This window comes from Acartia tonsa, chromosome 2, assembly GCF_053477335.1.
Source record: "Acartia tonsa isolate MP-2025a chromosome 2, ASM5347733v1, whole genome shotgun sequence".
Classification (NCBI taxonomy): Eukaryota; Metazoa; Arthropoda; class Copepoda; order Calanoida; family Acartiidae; genus Acartia; species Acartia tonsa.
In genome coordinates this window covers 40,111,074-40,132,028 of record NC_137261.1, presented here as the reverse complement: position 1 = coordinate 40,132,028, position 20,955 = coordinate 40,111,074, and the positions used below count along the sequence as shown (strand labels likewise).

Sequence of the window (20,955 nt, the reverse complement as noted above, 5' to 3'; positions counted from 1 at the left end):
GTCCATTAGTATCACAGCTATACCAAGTTATCTAGATGTACATTAAAATCTTGTAAAGAAAACAGTATTTCGTTGAATATGAATACTTTACATGGTAGAATAAGTCTAATTATATGCATATATATTGTAATGTTAGCAGACAGACAGACATACCAACCAACATTATAGAGAAGCTACGCTTCAAAATATGAGACAGTTTGGTGCCCGTACACAATTGATTAACCCTTGCCCCAACATAAAACAATTAAATTCCTCCTCCCAATTTTCTTCAGGGTTAAGCCCCTTGAGGTATTATCAATCTTTAATCTCCCCCCCCCCCCCTCTAAATAACCACTCAAACCATTACCCCCCACCCCTCTTGGAATGCAGGATTAACCAGACTGAATGTCTCTAAGACTTGACAGGTCGCCCTGAAGTCTGTCTGTGTGTCTAGCAGGGTTCATTTTAGGATAACTTAACTTTATAACAAAGAATATTGTTATTGCTTTGTTTTTTTATCATTATAGTTCCTACAATAGAAAATATTATTGTATTCTTATTTTAACTTTAGCACGATTCTTTAAACAATCAAAAGTTTCTCAAAATTAATATTTTTAATATTGTATTTTATTAAAATACATTAAACTAATAAAATTTTAATTATGGTTCACCTAAATATTATGAAAAATAGCATTTTTGTAAATAGAAAGTTTAATTGTGTTTTATTTCAAAATTTATCATAAATAAATCTATCTATTTTCCACTAATAATAACATAAAAAAAATGCATTCTTTTTTTCTATTTATCCATTTCGCTATTAATTTTCTTACATGTAATTTTAAACTTTCTAATGAAATATCTGTTCATCTAACAGTTTATTCAAAAAGTCTTTATTTATTTCAAATCACTAGTTGAAGAACATTTTAAATTTTAATTTATGTATCACTTTAATCAAAACACAATAAATAACATTTATTTATACTTTTATATTTATCTTTGCATCCATTCATGTAATTATCTAGTCATTCCTCCATTATATCCATAATCCACATCCATACATTTATCTATCTATCTATTAATCCATTCATCTTTCAATCCATCCATTCATCTATCTATTCATCCATTCATCTATCTATCTATCTATTCATAAATCCATGTATCAATCCAATCATATATTTATCTATACATCCATCCAGTCATCTATCACTACATCCCTTCAAACATCTATGTATCAATCCAATTATCTGTCTATCTATCCATTCATCTATTTATCCATTAGAACATATATGTATCAATCCAATCATCTATCTATCTATCCATTCATCTATTATGCCTCTATTCCCTTCATTAGCCTGTATTTTTATTCATTCTTTCTAACATTCACTTAAACACAACAAGAGAAACAAGGATGACAACCTTCATAGGTAGGTAAAAGCATAAGAAAACATTGAAATATAGGGACTAAAGTAGATGGTAATTGATTATGTGAATTTACAGTCTAAACAGAAGGCAAGCAAATCTCATTTCTCTCGTAGAATTTCATACCCATAATATAGTGTAATCATGAATCTAAAGGGATAAGACAATAGCCGATTAATTGATGTACATCCCTAATGATGATATACAAAATCACCACTTCTGTAGATTACAATTATTGGTTGAAACATTTAAACTAATGAACTACCCAATCAAAATTCATTGATATTCCCTAAAGTTTTTAATCCAACGAATAAGAAAAAGTATTATAAAATTTTGGGGACTAGTTTAATAAACAGCCCTGCAGAGTAATGAAACAGACGGAAAACAATATTGTTAAGGGAATCTTCACTAATAATTTCAAACACATATCTGTAAAAAATAGAACAAAACAATGTTACTGACGGAATTTTCGAATTATAGTAATGCTACTCTACTCAAAATAGTAATAAATTCTGCTTAAGAAAACTTTTTTTGTGACAGTTAAAGAAAAAGGTCAGTAAAAGACAAAAATACTCTTTTTTTTACTCGGATGCCACAAAAATACTCAGTATTGTTAAAAAAAGAGAGGAAAAGCAACTCTTTAACTTTCCCATATGCCATACGTTAAAATCTTAAAAATGTTAATTAACATAATTTTTAAATCAAATACTTTACAAGATTTTAAAAATCCAAACCTAAAAATAATTGCTTAATTAAAAATAAATTTTGATTTGTAAAGAATTTGATAAACAAAATATTTAAAGTTTAATCTTCTAAAAATAGTAAATGAAGGTAAAGCTATTAAAAATTAATTAATGATGTTTGAGCGCCCCGCCCCCAACTATAAGACGCCCCCTTGTCTAAAATTTAGGGTTTCTTGTTGGTCCGACCAGACACTTTGGCGACAAGTTTACAGGGTTGGGTATTTTCCATAATTTTAAAATTTCCACGTTTTCTTTTTGTAGATATTTTTGTCAGTTCAATATTTTTTATAGCAAAGAAATTGTAGTAAGAAATAAACAGCCCTGATCAAGTATTTTTTTAGATAACAAATGAACCAAGCTCACTAGATATGTATATTGTGTATATAACCTTACGACTGGGTCTTACTATCGTTAAAATACCTTTTTGAAAATAAGGCTCTTCTGCACTTGGGGTTTGTATGTCAATCTGTAACGTAAATACAGCTCTTAGCGTAAATTTCAAACATCTAACTAAGAATTCTTTAAGAAAGACTTGTGACAAAAAAGTCACTACAGTTTTTATAATTTTAATTTATCATTTGTATAATTTAAAATAAATTTTGATAAGTATTTTCTAAAATGTTAAATTTCAATTCCAAAAAACAGATTTTCTTTTCTTTTACTACCAAAATAGTCATAGAATTGTACTCTTTAAAGCATAGGACTACTACATTACTTGAAATTTCTTTTAAGACACGAAACTTTATACAATTAACATTATATCTACCATAAGATTTTTAAGGTAATCATTCCTGCGATGATTAAGCACCGTAACTCATTCAACCAAGCTTTTTTTTTGGGGGGGGGTAATTCGTGTTTGGGGGGGGTAAAATGGCGCGCGAAGCGCGCCGAAATTTTTTTTTACCCCCCCCCAAATTTTTACCCCGGGGGTAAAATTTGATTGGGGGGGGGTAATTACTCCCCCTAAAGTCTGTTGGGGGGGGGGGGTAAATACTCCCCCCAAATCTGTTGGGGGGGGGGGTAATTACCCCCCCCAAACTAATTAACCCCGGGGGTAAAATTTTTGGGGGGGGTAATTTAATTATGTAAAAAAAGCAGCTACCTAATCTATTAAGTTAATAAGTACTATCCTATAACATAAAGTAGTAAGTAAGGTTTATTTGACTATAGCTTCAGATTTCATTACTTTTAATACTGAGTTCTCCTTTTTAGGAAAGCTTCACATAGATCCCATGATGGTTCCACACTATTATAGGTCAATCCTTTGAGTGGTTTTAGGCTATTTTTCTCCTCCCTTTTTACCCTTTAGAAAACACGAGTTCTTAGATGCTAAGGGCGCCACTACTATTCAAATATATAGTAGTATCTCATTCTTTAGAACATAAAAATACAATAATTAACTCACTAACCAATGAACCAATATGATTATACTTTAAAGTGAAGCGTCTTTTAGGTCCTGGTAAGTTTTATAACTAGTTTTGAGACACCCTGACATCCTCCCAAAAGAAATCGCCTATAGAAATTCTTTTTCATTATTTAATGAAATATTTAATTTAGTTAGGTATCTATTTTATGGAATCTTCAGTGCTTTACAATTACATCATAGATCCCCGGGATGGTTTTAGCCCTTATAAAGGCCCAAGCAAATAAAACATGATCAAACTATTAAATTTTTTGTTATCATGGTTAAGAACTGTTTTAACTGGTTGGACTATATTGGGGTATAGTCCCTTTTGTGGCAACGCTCTTTAAGGGGCGTTTCTTCGTTTTTTTCACACAAGCTTCTCTCCTATTTCTAGCCCCTGCGGGGGGCCAATTGCTTAACCATGTGGGGCAATCACTTAAACCAATATAACCTATCCTAAAATAAACTATCAGTAAAATTTTTTTTTAAAGAACATTCAATTTGGGGGGGATAAATACCCCCCCCAAAAAATTTTTTTAAAGAACATTTATTTTGGGGGGGGGGGGGTAATTACCCCCCCCAAAATGGTTTGGGGGGGGTAAATACCGTAGGCACCCCCAAGGTAGGGGTAATTTTTTTTGGGGGGGGGTATTGTTCACAAAATTTTGGGGGTGCCAAATGGCCCATTACCACCCCCCCCTTGGACGCCTATGCAACCAGTTTAGATCAAACAAAAACTATATTTCATTGAGATATCTGCTTGTTATCTTGTTTGGATTATTTTATCTTCGCTTTTATGGATGTTGCCATCCTTTCTACTCTACAAATTTTAGAAACTATGCTTTTTTCACACCATGTTACAACTCGTAAAGACATTCCCCAACCCCTCCCCACACATACACACACACCACACACACACACACACACACACATAGAACATTACATTTTGTCATTGTATGTTGTAAAAAATCATTAAGTTTGTATTCACAAAATTTCAAATAAAATTGTTTTATTTTTGTAAAAAGATTTTTTGGGTTGGCTTTAGTTTGTTAAAATTCTTTTTGGACTTTTTGGCTTTGTGATTTTAAAGCTTAGAAAATTTGGATGCTTTTTAGGTTGTTAAGAAAGAGTTTAATTTTAAGCATTTATTATTCAAGGTTGTGTTTCAAATATATATTTGTGGCAAACTAAAGCATTTTAAGATTACATATAAACGACTTTGGCAGCTTTGGCGACTGAAATATTTGAAAGCAAATTACTTGAGTCTGGCAGTTTGTGACAAGATACGACTGTTAATGAATTTAGCCATAAAACTTTCAAATTATTGTTTGAATGACTGATAATTTAAATAATCTTAATCAATCGGCTATGCTGACAGCCGTAGCATTTCTAGTTTTGCCATTTAGGTTGATTTACATGACAGTGGAGCCAATATAGATTTACAGCTGTATATGTGGCTACCAATATTAATCCTTTTATATAAGGTAGTACTGGTATTTTGTCCGAAGCAGCACTGAACTGATAAGGTTCTGTATTTTAGGTAAGATTCACTTAGGTCCCTCGATGGATATATGCTATTTCATTTTCAGATTGAAGTCTTGGGATGGTTTTAAGCTATTTTCAGCCCTTTTTGGCCCCTTTAAATACAGATACCATTGATTCTACATGAGCAGCCGTTAATTTACAATAAAATAAGAGGTTGAATCTTATAAACAACAAAGTAATGACTTTTTATTTGTGGCTGAAACTTGTGCAATGTTACTTAATTTACGGTCAAATGATCCATAAATTTTATTAAAATCGGTCATTCACAAAACATTTTAAAATCACAATAAACATTTTCCCATCAAAATTTTCAAACTGTAACTGCAAACCTGAATATGTGGGAAATATTGTACAAATATCAGATGTCCCAAGATGGATGGTTAAATATAATATCCATGGCCGGTTAAATTTCAGGTACACTGTTAAAAGTAAAAAGTCTGAAAAAATATAGAGTCTCAATAGAATAAATCTCTGAGATAGACAACTACCTGGATCCAGTACTGGGGGGCGCTTTTCGTCTGCTAGCAAATTGCTTTCTGCAATTTTGTAGCGACTTGGCTCCGTTCATATTTCCGACGCTATTGGCTGATATTCAAAGACCCAAAGGAAAGTCGGCACAGGGTCCACGGGGTGGGAACATACAGTTACTTAATGTCTTCTCCCACTTTATTGCATTACTTTAATTCATTCAGGAAGGAAAAGTTTATTCAGTTGTTTAGGTCCTGACGGGGTTTTATTTCTAGGAGAAAATATGTCAAGCAAAGAAGACATTGGACTGGAAATTATACAGGTACCCAAAGTTTTATAAACAAATTCTGTAATTAGTTGGCTTAAAAACTTTAGGAACTTTCCTTAAATCTTCACTAGTTGATTTTAACTATCAGTTTTACAGAAGAGGTATTTTTTAAAAGTAATTCTAATGAACCTCAGTTCATCATACCAATTTGCATTGATGTTTTTTTCAAACCCTTAAATAATGGAACTTTGACTTTGCATATCCTTTATCCATGAGTCCTAAGATTTGTGGGAATTATGTATTTGCCTAGAACGGAACCATGAATTGTAAAATGGACGACAATATTTTTACAGGATCGATTTCCTATATTTCACCATGTGTTATTGTTGTGACATACAGCCTGTTAAAATTACCAAGCTTTCTTAAAATCAGTCCGGTCATTTTAGAGATTCTAAGTAACATAATAGTAGAAGGACAACTACTTTACCATTTAAGATTTCCATATATAAATGAATTAAATGCATACCTTATGAAAATGCTTGATGAACAACTTCGAGGATAAATTGATATACATCCCAATTATAATAAACAAATGTGTTAATAAAACCTTGAGAACTAGTATATTTTACAGTCCAAAGTCCCATTCCTTCCTTACAACTTTGCACTGATAAGTCTGGGCAAAAATTTTTGCTAGGAAATTTAACATGTAAAATACGTGAGCACATCGAATGAATGTAGTTCACAATAGTTTTTCAACCAAAATTCTACAAAAGTGTCAAAAATAAATGTGTTTTCAATCTGGAGGTTGAATATATTAAGATTCGATAAACATATATGTTATTTTATAGCCATATTTTCCATACTATAAATATTCTTATATAAAATAATCCTAAAATTAAAACTTTACTTTAAAAAAATTTTTATTTTCTAACTTTACACAACTTACATAAAAGTAACATGTCTGTCCGTGTGTTTGCCTGTGTGTCTGTAGCAAAAGATTTTGTTAACTACTTGACCGATATGGCTCTCCTTTTCATTGAAGCTTTGGGAGGTTATCGGGTCCAGCACCCTAAAAAGAGAATTCGCCCTTGAAAACAAAAAAAAATCAATTTAGTTTTTTCAGGGATAAGGGATGGGAAACGTAGGAAAATATTATTTCAGGCCTATTTCAAGCCTAGGCCTATTTCTAGCCTAATAAACCAGTTTTGAGATGGCGCAGTGGTTCGTTATAAAAGCTGTGTGTGTGTGGGTGTGTGTAGATAAAGTATAGAATCAAATTCAGGTAGCTAGTTTAAAGTAAAAAACATAACTTTTTATAAACTTATATATTAATGGCTTTTGTTAAAATGAAGTTTTTTCTCTCCCAAAATTTTTTTATCTTTTACTTTGGTAATTTGAACTGTCAGAAAGCTATTGTTGGATTTCCCTCAGACAGATTTTAGTTTGTATTATTTGCATTTTTATTAATGAGTAAAAATTTTATTTGAAAATTTCATTGCTAATTAAAATTCAAAATAAATAAATTAATATGCACTTGGGTAACATTCTATCAAGTTCTTTGGATACTATTATGTAGTGATATATTTGTACTGTGTTGTATTGTACATATATTAGGGTTAAGGTGTTGTATCAATTCCGTATTAAATTTTTAAAATTCAAAAACAACATCTAATTTAAAAACTACCAAATGAAAATTCGTAGCTACCTTCTTTCCAAAAAATAATCCCGTTATTTTTGTTTTTTCTATATGGCCCTTTTTAATGTTTAACTCTAAGCAGATTTAATAATTAAGCTAATGTGATCTAACACCATTTATATTTATTTTTTAGTAGCAGACGAAATCATTATTTTTTCTAGAATTGTCTGCTTCTAAAATTTCCTCCAATTGGTGATTGGTTGTTAAAAACAGGCCGATTCTTATTGGTTTAGAGCGATAGCTACTTGGGAGCGTCCGCCAGTTTGATAGGAATTTGTAATAGTTGCAATATCCCTTTAGAATCTAGGCCGGGACCTAATTAATGGCCAGGTTTCCTATCCCTTATCCCTGAGTTTTTTTTCTTTTTCAAATCTGAAATTAAAAGTTTGATTCAATCTCTCCCTCCCATTTATTTAAGACAGGAAAAGTATATTCATCCTTCCAACCGAGGTCAGAAAATGAAGCCTAGAGTGCAAAGTTGGTTGAACAGGAAACTAAGATTTAGGATGGACATTGTCCGAGCGACAACAGCGTATACAAGATGGGTGAAGGTAGTTAGTTAATTGATAATAGATTAGGAGGGGGGGGGGGGGGGGTAATAGCGAAGCAGCTTAAGCCTTAAAGTTCCTAATGAAAATGACCAATTGACCAATGGTAAAATGTATACTGACCTATCATTGGTCATTTGTATTGTATGGCGTCATTTTTATTAGGCACTATAAGCTACAAAAATCAGACTTTACAACAGTAATGTGAAATCAGTTCTTCTCTATGGAGCGGAATGCTGGAGAACTGTGAAAACTGAAACAAATCAACTTAATGCATTTCACAATAGCTGCCTAAGAAGAATTTGCAAAATATTCTGGCCAAACAAAATATCAAACATTGAGCTGTATGCTAAGACCAAGTGCAATAGTATTGAAGCAGAAGTGAAATTTAAAAAACTAAGGTGGCTAGGACATGTGCTTAGAATGGAACAAAATAGGTTTCAAAAAAAGTGCTTAAAATGGAACCCCACCACTGCACATTGGGGCAAATCAACCAAAAAGGGGATTAAATTATTTAGTAACCTTAAAATTCATCTCACAAAAATTTAATTTTATACTTTTTTGTAGGTAATTTAACAACAAACAAATTTGCTTTTATATTTTTTTCTATCATTTGAAAGGAACATGGAGATAAGGGTCATTTTATGAAGGTAGATAGAAAATTACCAGATTAACCCCTCCCGAAAATAGCCCCCCCTTACCCTATCCATCTATCTATCCATCAATCTATCCATCTATCTATCCATATATCTATCCATCTGTCTATCCATCTATCTATCCATCTATCTATCCATCTATCTATCCATCTATCTATCCATCTATCTATCCATCTATCTATCCATCTATCTATACATCTGTCTATCCATATATCTATCCATCTGTCTATCCATCTATCTATCCATCTATCTATCCATTTATCTATCCATCTATCTATCCATCTATCTATCCATCTATCTATCCATCTATCTATCCATCTATCTATCCATCTATCTATCCATCTGTCTATCCATCTATCTATCCATCTATCTATCCATCTCTCTATCCATCTCTCTATCCATCTCTCTATCCATCTATATATCGATCCATCTATCTATCCATCAACTATTCATCTCTTTATCCATCAAATATCAATTTATCCATCCATCAATCTATCCCTCTATCTATCCATTCATCTATCCATCTGTCTATCCATTTACTTATCCATCTATCTATCCATATATCTATTCATCTACCTATTCATCTATCTATCCATCTATCTATCCATCAACTATCTTGAATTTCGTGTTTAAAATGTCTAATTAGGGGTTTTGGTTATCAGAGCAATATGAGAATTTTTTAGTAGCGCAGCTACCCTATCACTAGCTTTTTGGGCCCTTTAAAGTGTAACTAGGTTAATTGTAGTCCGATTTTAGTGTTCAAAGTGTCAAATTTGGGGTCATGGAATTCATTTCAGTAGGAGGGGAGGGGATGGTGTAAATGGGGGTGGATGGGGATCCTTATTTTAGCAAGCTACAAGTTTCACTTTATTTTTATGTTTAATAAATCCATTATAAATGTGGGCATGATTAACATAAATTTTTATTAACTAATATCTATATTTATAATGATATTATGATTCTTGTTTACTGTTTATATGTACACTAGCGGCTTCGCCCCTAGCCTCTAGGGGATTTGCCCCAAGAGGTAATTAAACAAGAATGACAACATCCATGAAAGAAGCGAAGCTCTGAAATGGAAGGACAAACGAACATTAACACTTGTGAAGTGTTAGAACTGAATATTAATGCATGTCTATACAAAATTGTAATTAAAACTGATTAAATACATGTTACTGTTTAAGGACATACTGACGTTTTTAGGACTTGATTATAGAGATGCTTCGCTTATAACAATAGACGTTGAAATAGGAATCAGTATTCAAAAAATCAGATGAAAAGGATATTTTTAACATTCAAAACCATTATTTGTTGTCAAAAAAGTAAAAATCAGCTTGTTATAAATGGATGTACGGACTTTCTGGTAACGATTATAGAGTTGCTGTGCTTTCTAAGTCGTACCTAACTGTTGTAGAAATCAGCATGAAAAGTTTGAGATCGATAGGACAATTCTAGCCTGTTTAAGTTAAGTAAAAGAGCTAACTGTACCAGACGTACGGACGGACCGACCCTAATTATAGAAATATGAAAAAATTGAGGGGGATTTTTATTTTTGAAAAAGATCTTTAAACAACCACAGGACCAGTAGATATATTCCTTGAAGAGTATAATCTAATCAGTTTAGTGGTTAGCGAGATCTTAAGGGATGGGCGGACAGACAAACAGACATCAAGCTACTTTGTATTATATATTAACACCTAGGTCTCTAAGGGTCAAAACAATAACCGATTAATATGTACATCCCCAATATTGATACATATTTAATAAATACATATTTAATAAATTATATTACAAAATTATTTGTCTGTAGATGACAATTAGTGGTTGAAAAGTTTTGACACTCATCTTAATGAACCAACCAATAAAAAATCAATTAAATTTCCTGAAATTCTTATGCTAACGAATATAAAAACGTTATTATAAAACTTTGAAGTTTGGGGACTAGTGTAATTAACAGTACCCTCCCTTTCTAAATAAAACTGCTGACTTTAAACATGAATACCCTGTAACTACATAATTTAAAAACAAAGCATTACCAATAGACAGACAGAAGACTACTTGCTAATTCCAATTTAGAATGATTATAAGAACCTCACGTTATTTGCATATTATTTTTACCTTTCCGCAGTGAGGTAGGGGACATTGGGCTGTTTATAACACTAGTCCCCAACGTTTTACAGTTGTGTGTTCAAACGTTTTAACTACTAACTTTAATCTACACAAGGGGTAGTTTTGTTTATTATCATTGGGGATGTACAACAATTTATTGACCTTTGTCTTATCCCTTTAGATCCCTGATATTTGTAATAATCTATAGAAACGATTATTTAGTTACATTAAAACATCAAACATAAAGAGGTTTAGATTTAGGTTTAGCCCCCCCCCCCTCCCCCCCCATCATTTAGTGCAATAGAACTTGAAAATATTTATTATTAACTTTAATTCTAAGTCAGAATAAATATTTCCCAATGTTTTTGTGTCTTTTATTTATTGGAATTATATCTTAAGTTTTGACTTTAAAAGCGCATTTAAACGCCTTTTCTTACAAGCTTTTCGTGCACCCACGTTCAGAAAACGGACTAAAAACCCCTACGGGGGCGCGGGGGGGTAAATGAAACCAGTACTGGCGATTAAAATATGTCTTTGGGTAATCAAATATCGTTTTTTTAGCCAGTGGCAACCGGTGAAAACATGTTTCCTCTTACTTTCTTCTTAAATGTTGATTAAAAAACAAACAAATAAAAACTAAAATCTTGACTTCAACTAGAATTATTTAGGACTAATTTCTTCAATTTGTGTTTTTTTCTTTTATACTGTCAAAATATATGTAATACATGACTCGTCAGAAGTTATTTTGTCCAATTACGTTAATTCTAAGAGATTTTATAATACTTTTAAAATTGTTGGTGAAACACAAAAAGTATGCCTTTTTCTGTAAGAAAATTTTTGCATTTCTTGACTTCCATGCATTAGAATGCTTACTTAAAAAGCGTATTTTTACGATTCCTTTAAAATCTGATGTACATTGGGTATGATAATACTCATAGAATGTTTAAAACTTGATTTGGGGGTGGTGAATTGTTGCCCCTTGTTGCCCCTATGTGCACTGGTAAACGTAAACGGGGACAACCAAAAATGACCTGGAGGCGAAGCACTGAAAAGGACCTCTTTAATTTGGAATTAACATGGGGAGAAGCTGAAGCACTTGCCAAAAAAAGGAATTCATGGAGGAGCAGGGTGGCCGTATTCTCTGGACTCCACAGTCCAAAAGAGAGACGCGCCTGAACTGAACTGAACTATAAGCTACTTCTTCCCTAGCTTTTAGTTTCATTATTTCCGAAATATTAATGGACATTCATATTCTCAAAGTCCACATATTCGTCTGGTCACCTAATGAAAACCTGTGCACGCCAGTCTTGAAGCGGTTAGGTTGCTATATAGCACATGTAAAATAGTTATAATATAATTGTAAATAATACAAAAAGGAAAGGTCATAATTATTTATAAAAATTAGTTTAACCAATGTTATTGTTAAATCCCCCCAAAATACTAACCCATTTTTATAATTGCAAACTTCTAAAGGCTCAATGGTAACACATGTAAATATGTTCTAAATAGATAAAAAAAAAATTATATGTAATCTTTATCCTTAATTGAAAATACAAATCTTGAACTTGCACACACACACACACACACATACACACGTACACACACACACACATGCGCGCTATAAACTAATTTAGCCGTGATAAAGATAAGTCATGAATTGTAAGTGCATTTAAAGAAACAGGTACTAATATTACAACATTTAAATATCTTTATATGGTTTTGCGTAAGTAAATGTCTTGCTGAAGTATTAAGTCCAATAATGAAGCTGTTGAGAGAGCTTGAGAAGGAAGAATTGGAAAAAACAGGGCTCGATAGACTAAGCCACAGTCAATATCAGCAGCGCGGCTTACTCAAAGCGAAAGCCACCCATAGTCTCCTTTTGCCGCAGCCGTAACTAGTCACTTCCTTGCAGCTAAAGGTGTGGTTGTAGAAAAGACTCGCTACTAACAAATTAGATATATAATCTAAAATTAAACATTTTAAAACATTTTAACATTGAAATTTTGGAATAGTTACTTATAGAATCGTGAAAACTGGTATTATTTTTTATGATTTTCGGCTGAGAACCGTTCTTATCCAGCGATATAAATCTGTTTTGTAGTTATACTGGAATATGTGTTCCAACCTCTTGAGCCTACAATTTGATAAGCTTTACAATAATATACAACCAATTAAATCACGGACAATTCCCACGAGGAAAAAAACTGCAGATATAAAAAAAAACAGCCTGAAACCAACCTGTAACTAGTATGTACTTGCTTTTAGAAGCCGAGTATTACCCCAGGACAAGGTTGAAAGCGACGTAGAGATGTTTTTTGTAGCAGAATATAAAACACTATTGCGTCAAACTATTTTATTGTCCCCTTCCTTCATGATTTTATTCAAACAACAATCTTTTCATATTCAAAGGCTCTAGATGAAATAATCATTCATTCTACTTTTGTTCATTTTTATAAAGTAACTAATTTAAGGAAAATGTATTATTTACAGGAAATTGGTATATTGTTTTTATTCTATCTAAAAGAAACTTTAATATTTAATAAAAATTTTCCATGGGCATTTGTCCTTGAGATAAAGTTTTAATAATATTGAATGATTTTTTCTCTTTGAGATAGTGAATTTGATTCGCAGTTTTATGAATACTATAGGCAAGGCTTAAAAGTTCTCTCTACTATTTCATTTTATTAATAAAATTAATATATATATAAAAGCTATTGCAATAATTAAACAATTTATACAGATCATTTTGTAAACATAAAAAAACGTTTACCGTGGCTTTAAAAATACTAGTAACTTCAGTAGCTTTAAGGGGAAAGCGGGGGAGCTCAGAAAATGGCTTAAAACCACCACAAGATATCTATAAAGCATACCTGAAAAGTACAACCAAGTACAATATATTTGGAAATGTTTCAAAGGATACACACATTTCGAGTGATATAAAGAAAACTATTTTTAAATTTGCATTGCGAGTGCTCCTTTATTTTTATAATATTACTTACAACAGCCAGGGTTTTCACGAATTAAATATGCAATGCACCAAGGCATGTGTCTCTGCAATGCTGCATATTTTCCCATCTGGAGGAGTGCTTGAAAATGTCAAGCGTGACGTCATAAAGATTTGTCTAAAAAGGAGGAGAAGTGGGAAAGAAAACCCCTAAACAAATATCCAAATAAAAACGATGGGTTAAATTATGAGATTTAGAAAAAGGTTAAGGTACAGTTTTTGCTGTTGTAATGGTAAGTGGTTCTGAGGATCAATAAATTTGCGAGATTGAAGACACACTACCAAGAAAATATCTTTCAGAACCTCCGTGCAGTGAAATAGTGATAGGTTTTTTACCAAGAAAAATACTCTTTGACAGCAATGTCATAACCAGGGATAAAAGGAAGGATGGTATACAGGTATACAGGGCAGGCTTTAAACAACTGAATAGGAATAAATATTAATTGATTTTTGTTTTCCCCATTACATAAGAAAAAATCGAATGAATATCAAAATTGTTCGATTTAATTGAATGATGTACAAATGAATTTTAAAAAAGATGAGATAGGATTGCTTTATTTTAACCATAAAAGAGACTGTTGTTTGTTTTAAATGAAAAATATAGCATATCTTAACCATTTAACTTATCTCTTTATCTCTGACCGAATAAATTAAAAAGATAACATTTTTTTATGTTTTATATTAATTCTAAAATTGCAATGGTATGGCTTATATCCTCGCTAAAATGTATTTTTATTTGTGTAAGTTTTTGTTTCTTTCTCTAAAGTTTTGCTTGTGTTGGATGTCATTGTTTCAGTGAGATAAAAATAAAACTGTAGCTAGAACCAGGGAGGAAAGGGATATTAGGCTGTTTTTTAAACTAGTATCAAAGTTCTTAACAACCTTTTTTTTATTGAATTTTGATTAGTTGATTCTTAAAGTTGAGTATCCAAACGTTTCAACCACCAATTGTAATCTACAGCAGGGGTAACTTTGTGTAAGTTCATTGAGGATGTACATCAATTTATCGGCCATTGTCTTATCCCTTTAGATCCCTGGACTAGAACCTACCTTACATCTTTATTACCAGGCACGATTTAATACTTTTCCAATTGACCCGGATGCTCCAAAGTTCCCTGTTAAACTTAGGGGTATTTTGTTGACATTCAATATTGAGATAATTGTATTTTTTCGATTTATGACTGCTGTTTTAAACTTGCCCGACTACCAAGAAAGATGTAAAACATTTGACTTTAGATTATACTAGTACCCAAGTTTTTATAAACACGTTTTTTCATTTGTAGGTTTTAGAGAATATTTAGAGAATTTGATTGAATCTTGTTAGGATGGCTTTAATGCTTTAAGAAGGTTTATTTTCTAAATTCTAATTAGAGGTGTTTATCAATTAACCTTTGTCTTATGTGTACTATCAAGATCCTTACTGACGACCTAATTACTACAGTCTTGTCGATAAAATAACAAATCCCAAGTTTGACTGTGGTTCCAGGCTGAATTTTTATTATTTTATTGCTATGGCTTTTGTTATACATGATTAATACCATCCGTCATATAGATACAGATACAAACAAGGAAAGCTTTTCTGAAAAAAAAATACATTTTATTAAACCGATTTAGATTCAAAAGAAAATAGTTTCTAAATGTTTAAGTATAGATTCAGACAAATAACTGGTTACATTGGTGCGAACCTTTTTTCTTCTGCTAGCAAATTGCTTTATGCTCTTTTTTGGCGACTTGGCTGTGTTAATATTTCAGACGCTATTGGCCTTATATTATTACAAGGAAAAAGTTGTCGTCAAGTTAAGTTGCTAACATCGACATTATTTATTTGTCATTGGTCATCAAATAGGAATGGAAGGGGATGGGATGGGAGGTATCGATAGTTTAACCAGCTACAAGTTTCACTTTATTTAAGTTCTTGATAATCTGGTGTAAGATCCAAGTAATAATAAATCCATTATGATAGCTAGCGAATATATTAAACTGCTTTTTGTTTGAACTATCCATGTCCATGGATAAGAAAATTAGATAGAAATTACATAGGTAACATTTTACAAGTTTTTGTCAATGAAAGTATTACTCTTGAGAAAATAAGAAAAAATATATTTTTTAAATTATTAGTAATCTTAAATATAAACAAATAAAAGCAACATTTTTTTATCTTCAGAATGGCTAACTTTGCTAATCGTTATAAATGGGTATACATCAGTTTATCGTCCATTGTCTTATCCCTTTAAATCTCTGTTTATATGTAAACGTAAAGGTGGTAAATAGCTTGCAGGTCATTTCTGAAACATTGATAGATAAAATGTTAAGCATACTTTGCTCTGGTATTTAAACAATTACATAGAAAGCTCAATTTTATGATTTTCAGATGAACCAACCAATCACATCGTAAGGCAAATTTGTACTAATTATCTACATGGATGTTTAGGGATAGGACAATGACCGATAAATTGATATACAATATACATCCCCATTTATTTTTGGATTAGCTTGATCCAAGTTTGTACCAATCAATCAAGATTCAATAAAAACCAGTTTATTAAGCATAATTTACAGTCAATTTCCAGCTCTAATCAATTGCAAAAAATTTTGCTCGTTTATAATAATCCATTGACTTATTCCAAAATTAGCCAATGATGAATGATATTTTTATCCTAATATTCAAAGTATGTTTATAAACACAGGTTATTTTTTAAAACATTTTTTTAATATTTGCAGTAGTAAGGTTTTTTTAGTACGGAACCAATTGAGTTCTCCATTTTAAGAAATCTTCAAATAGGTCCTGGGGTTGTATTAGGCTATTTAATTTTTTTATTCCAGTCTAAGGTTGGTTTTAGACTTTATTTGGCCTTCCCTTTCCTTCGAATACAAAGCCCTAGGTGCTAGGGGCCCAGCTGCTAATCTTTAACAACTTATTATGACATTCTATGATTATTGTATTCTGTTTTATAATATAATATTGTAAGTAAGGTGGGAAAAGGAATGTAGTAAGGTGTGGGGTAAGGAATTAGAATTATAGAATCACAAAAACAATTTCCTAGTGATTTTTTATGAACCATATAAAAGCCTTAAATAAAAGAATAAATTTACTTTAGCAAAATAAGAAATGAATGAATATTGTGACAGGGAAGTTTTTGTCTTCAATTTATGTTGCTAACATAGTCCTCAATGCTTCCCTCTATGGTCAGGTGAGATGATGAGGTAAAGACATAAGTGGTAAGGGGGGGGGGGAGGAAGGTATTGTTATATTATCCAGCTAGGAGAAACATTTTTTCAGGAGAATTTCTCACAATATCCATGTATTTTATATCCATTAAGAAATGATAGTTTCAGAAATGAAAGAAGATACCTAAAAGGATTAACAGCTTTGCATGAATAGATTGCTTGGTACAAACCAGTAGCGTTAATACTATCCTAATAATAACTTTTATCCACAGAATGGATAATTTTGTTTATCATAATCGTGTATGTACATTATCTATCACCAGTCTATTATCCCTCATTTTTATTGGATTTATCTAGGTTTCCCAGAATAGGGGGGTTTGATTTATACAGTCCAGTTGAAGTGTAAAGGACAATATATAGAATTACTCTGGTATGGAATCTAATCGGTGACACCATCTCTTGGCCAATCTTAGATACCAAAGAGAGAGAGAGAGAGGGAGAGAGAGAGAAAGAGAGAGAGAGAGAGAGAGAGAGAGAGAGAGAGAGAGAGAGAGAGAGAGAGAGAAGATACTATTCCACTTATAACTCAGAAACAAGTGTTTCAAATATAAATGCATGCCTACTGCTTCTTTGTCAGGCGCTTGAATTTCAGGGATCTTAAGGCATAAGACAAATAATGATATTAATTAATTTGCAAAGCTTAGAGACAAAAATCATAATCTAAAGATTTGTTGGTTCAGCAACCCAGGATAACCAAGGGGAGCCAAATGTGTCCTTTTCTGTCCATACACCCGGGTTATTAGGTTGAATAACATCCATCAGACAACCAACCATTTGATTGCACGTCCTTTGTCTGAGATGTCCTAACTGTGCATAGTAATGAGTTTTGCGCCTGTATTGAGCCAAGGCATTCCCCCTTCTCTAACTATTAATGTCGCGCACCTGACATAGTAGAAGTTTCTAACGTTTTTAGTTAAGATGCGGTGTTTAGCCGAGATTCGAACATATCGCCTTCCCCCTCCTCTACAACTGGTTGAACGAACTGACCAATAAACTATTTCTATGTTAGCCAGCTGAATGGACAAAAATTTCCCCCCAATTATAAAATCCACGTATATTCTACATCCATTAGAACTTTTGTCATTCACATGAAAATGATCTATTAAACAAAATCTATTTATTACGTATAATTTAGATGTATTCATTACCTGCAAAACTAATGATAAAACAAACAAAAATTACAAATGAAACCCTTTCTAATACATCTAAAGGTGGAACAAATGGTTTTGAACATGTTAACAAATGAATTCTATGGATGTATGTAGATATAACTAACACTTACAACAATCAGAACCATTGATTTATATCATACACTAAATTACCCCGCTCTACGGGGCACTGATCACCCCCACGGGGCAACAACTTTGATTACGAGGAGACGTGTTTGACCCCCCGCCTCTGTCTCACTCTGGGGGTGGGTGTCTAACAGTCTAACCCTTTAAAATTTCCCACCTTTAGGTTGTAGATAATTCTAACATTTCCATTTGCTCATAGGCTGCAAACAATGTTTCCTTGATTAAGCAAATATTTTATAGTTTTTAGTAAAGTAGCTATACGTATATATATGATATATTTATTAGTAATAATTTTAATGAAAATAATAATTGCATACTAGCTTAAATTGATGCTGTCTAAAATGGTGAAAAAAATGGGGACAAATTTCAAATTGATTTGACGGGGGTGTTTATTTACGTCACAAGTGAGGGGAAAGAAAAGGGAAGGAGGAAAGAAACCCCCTAGAAAAGAGATGGGGGTATGACGTCACACGCCAAAACAATTTGAAATTTGTCCCCATTTTTTGCACCATTTTAGACAGCATCCTTAAATTTTTTAATTGAGCGCCTTTTCAGGGATAGAATAATAGATTAGATAATACCAATGATGATTTACAGAATTAAATTAATAGATTAAATTATTGGTTAAAAAATATGGACAGTAGTAGTTTAAACCGAACAATCAAGTTTTAATAAAAGTACAAAAAAAGCTTCAAAGTCAAAAATGAAAGAACGTTTCAATATAACTTTTAAATCGGTAAAATATACTGTCTAATGCACCCTTCCTCAATAGTTATCCTATTTTTTTTTTTTTTTTCAGATTTCCATATTCAATGTGCTATTTTCAAACAGAAAACTCAGTTACATTGTATGGACTCTTAAAGTTCAACGGGTAACTGATTCACACCTTAGGCGTAAGAATTCAGCCAATAAATTTTTAGTGCAAATTTAAAATACCATTATTTTTCCCTTTGACAAAAATCACCTAAGTAAAGGAAATTAAAATCTGCACTAGAAAGTTGAATGATATATTTCATTTCGTTTGTCCGTTCGTGCGTGAATAATTTTTTGCAAGCCATAAACTTATAAGGTTTTGCTTTTCAGGATTTATACCTTTTGGTCATGTGATGGATTTATGCTATTTTCCTGGAGATTCCCAAAAAACGCATAGGGAATTAAATAAAGTAACAACAACTAATCCTTTGATTGCAAGTCACTTGCATGAAGGTTCCAACTATTTAAATTCTTTAATTTTAATTTTTGCTTAAATATAGGCCAAGGTATTTCATTAATTTCATATTTATCTTACTAATCTAACACGGTGAGCTAGAATTATTCTGTTGGACAGTCGGACAGAACCTAATTATTTAGCAACTACACTATAAATAAACATAAAACTAATACCTAATACTCAATAACTTTAACAACCAAGTTAGTCATATGAATGTTTTCACCAACCAACCAACAATTTTTTTTTAAAAGAAAAAAAAAATGATGACTAAGTTTTCTTGATCCTATTATAAAAAGTAGTAAGGTTTTTTTCTGTAGCTTAAGATTTCTATAAATAATGAACCGATTGAGTTCTTCTTTTTATAGAAGCTTCACATAAGTTATAGACTGGTTTAAATTTAATCACGGTAAAGTAAAAATAAGTTTCTATCGATTGACAGACTTATAGAGTGAATAAATTTTTCTAAATTTTGGCTATATCTAAAGAAACACCCTAAAGGTGTTGGCGAACACGGTGTAGAACATGGGTCAGGACATTCCAGCTCCCTAGGAGACCAGCAAGTTCGCTCTCACGATAAAAATCCAGAGCTGCAAGGGATCAGATGTAAAAATATTTCCTAGATGGCCAAGAATCTGCTTAATTTCCAAGGGAATCAACCCGTTTCTTTATAGTTAACTTAGTATGTATCATTTTTAAAAAAATAATAGAGGTGGCCCAAGCTATATGTAACTCAGTCCATGGGGTGTTACCTTGTGCCGACTTTCAATTGGGTCTTTGAATATCAGCTAATAGCATCGGAAGTATTGACACAGCCAACTCACTACAAAACAACAGAAAGCTATTTGGTAGCGGCGCAAAAGGTCCCCACCACTTGGGCCAGTTAGTTGTCCTTATTTCAACAAAAAAAACTGTGTATAAAATAATACAAGAAATAGAATCAAAATCAGGAACTTAATTATTTGCAAGAATTTTTAAAAATCAAATAACATTTAATATACATTATAATTCTTATGAATGTAAATCTATTTATTATTCTATCTAGATGTTTTGCCTGTCTATATAGTATATACACCGGGGCTAGAACACATAACCTCCCTAACAACTAGCGGATGTGTTTAATATTCAGTGAATTTAAATTTGAATGTTTATTGGTCAGGTTACTATGTAAGGACAATCTATATTACAGATCTACAGTCTTTCTCAATATAGGGTCTGATTCTTAAATATTTTTAGAATTTTCAATTTTTGATAACTGGTTAGATAGATAGATATATATTTCAACTTGAGCATACAAAAAATAATATTATTGCACATATTCAAATAATTTATATGCATTGTTTGGTACTTTCATAACCTGTGCAGTGCTGGCCGTTGCAAAGATG

At 32.0% G+C, this 20,955-nt stretch overlaps 1 protein-coding gene across 1 annotated transcript in view; it reads left to right on the top strand.

Annotated features, from left to right (window-relative positions):
- LOC145312551 (uncharacterized) overlaps window positions 1-20,193 on the top strand; it is a 38,218-nt gene extending 18,025 nt beyond the window's left edge. The window contains exon 2 of the mRNA XM_080151805.1: window positions 20,072-20,193. Coding sequence (XP_080007931.1) covers window positions 20,072-20,193 — 122 coding nt within the window. The remainder of the gene's footprint in view (window positions 1-20,071) is intronic.
- The last annotated feature ends 762 nt before the right edge of the window (window positions 20,194-20,955 follow it).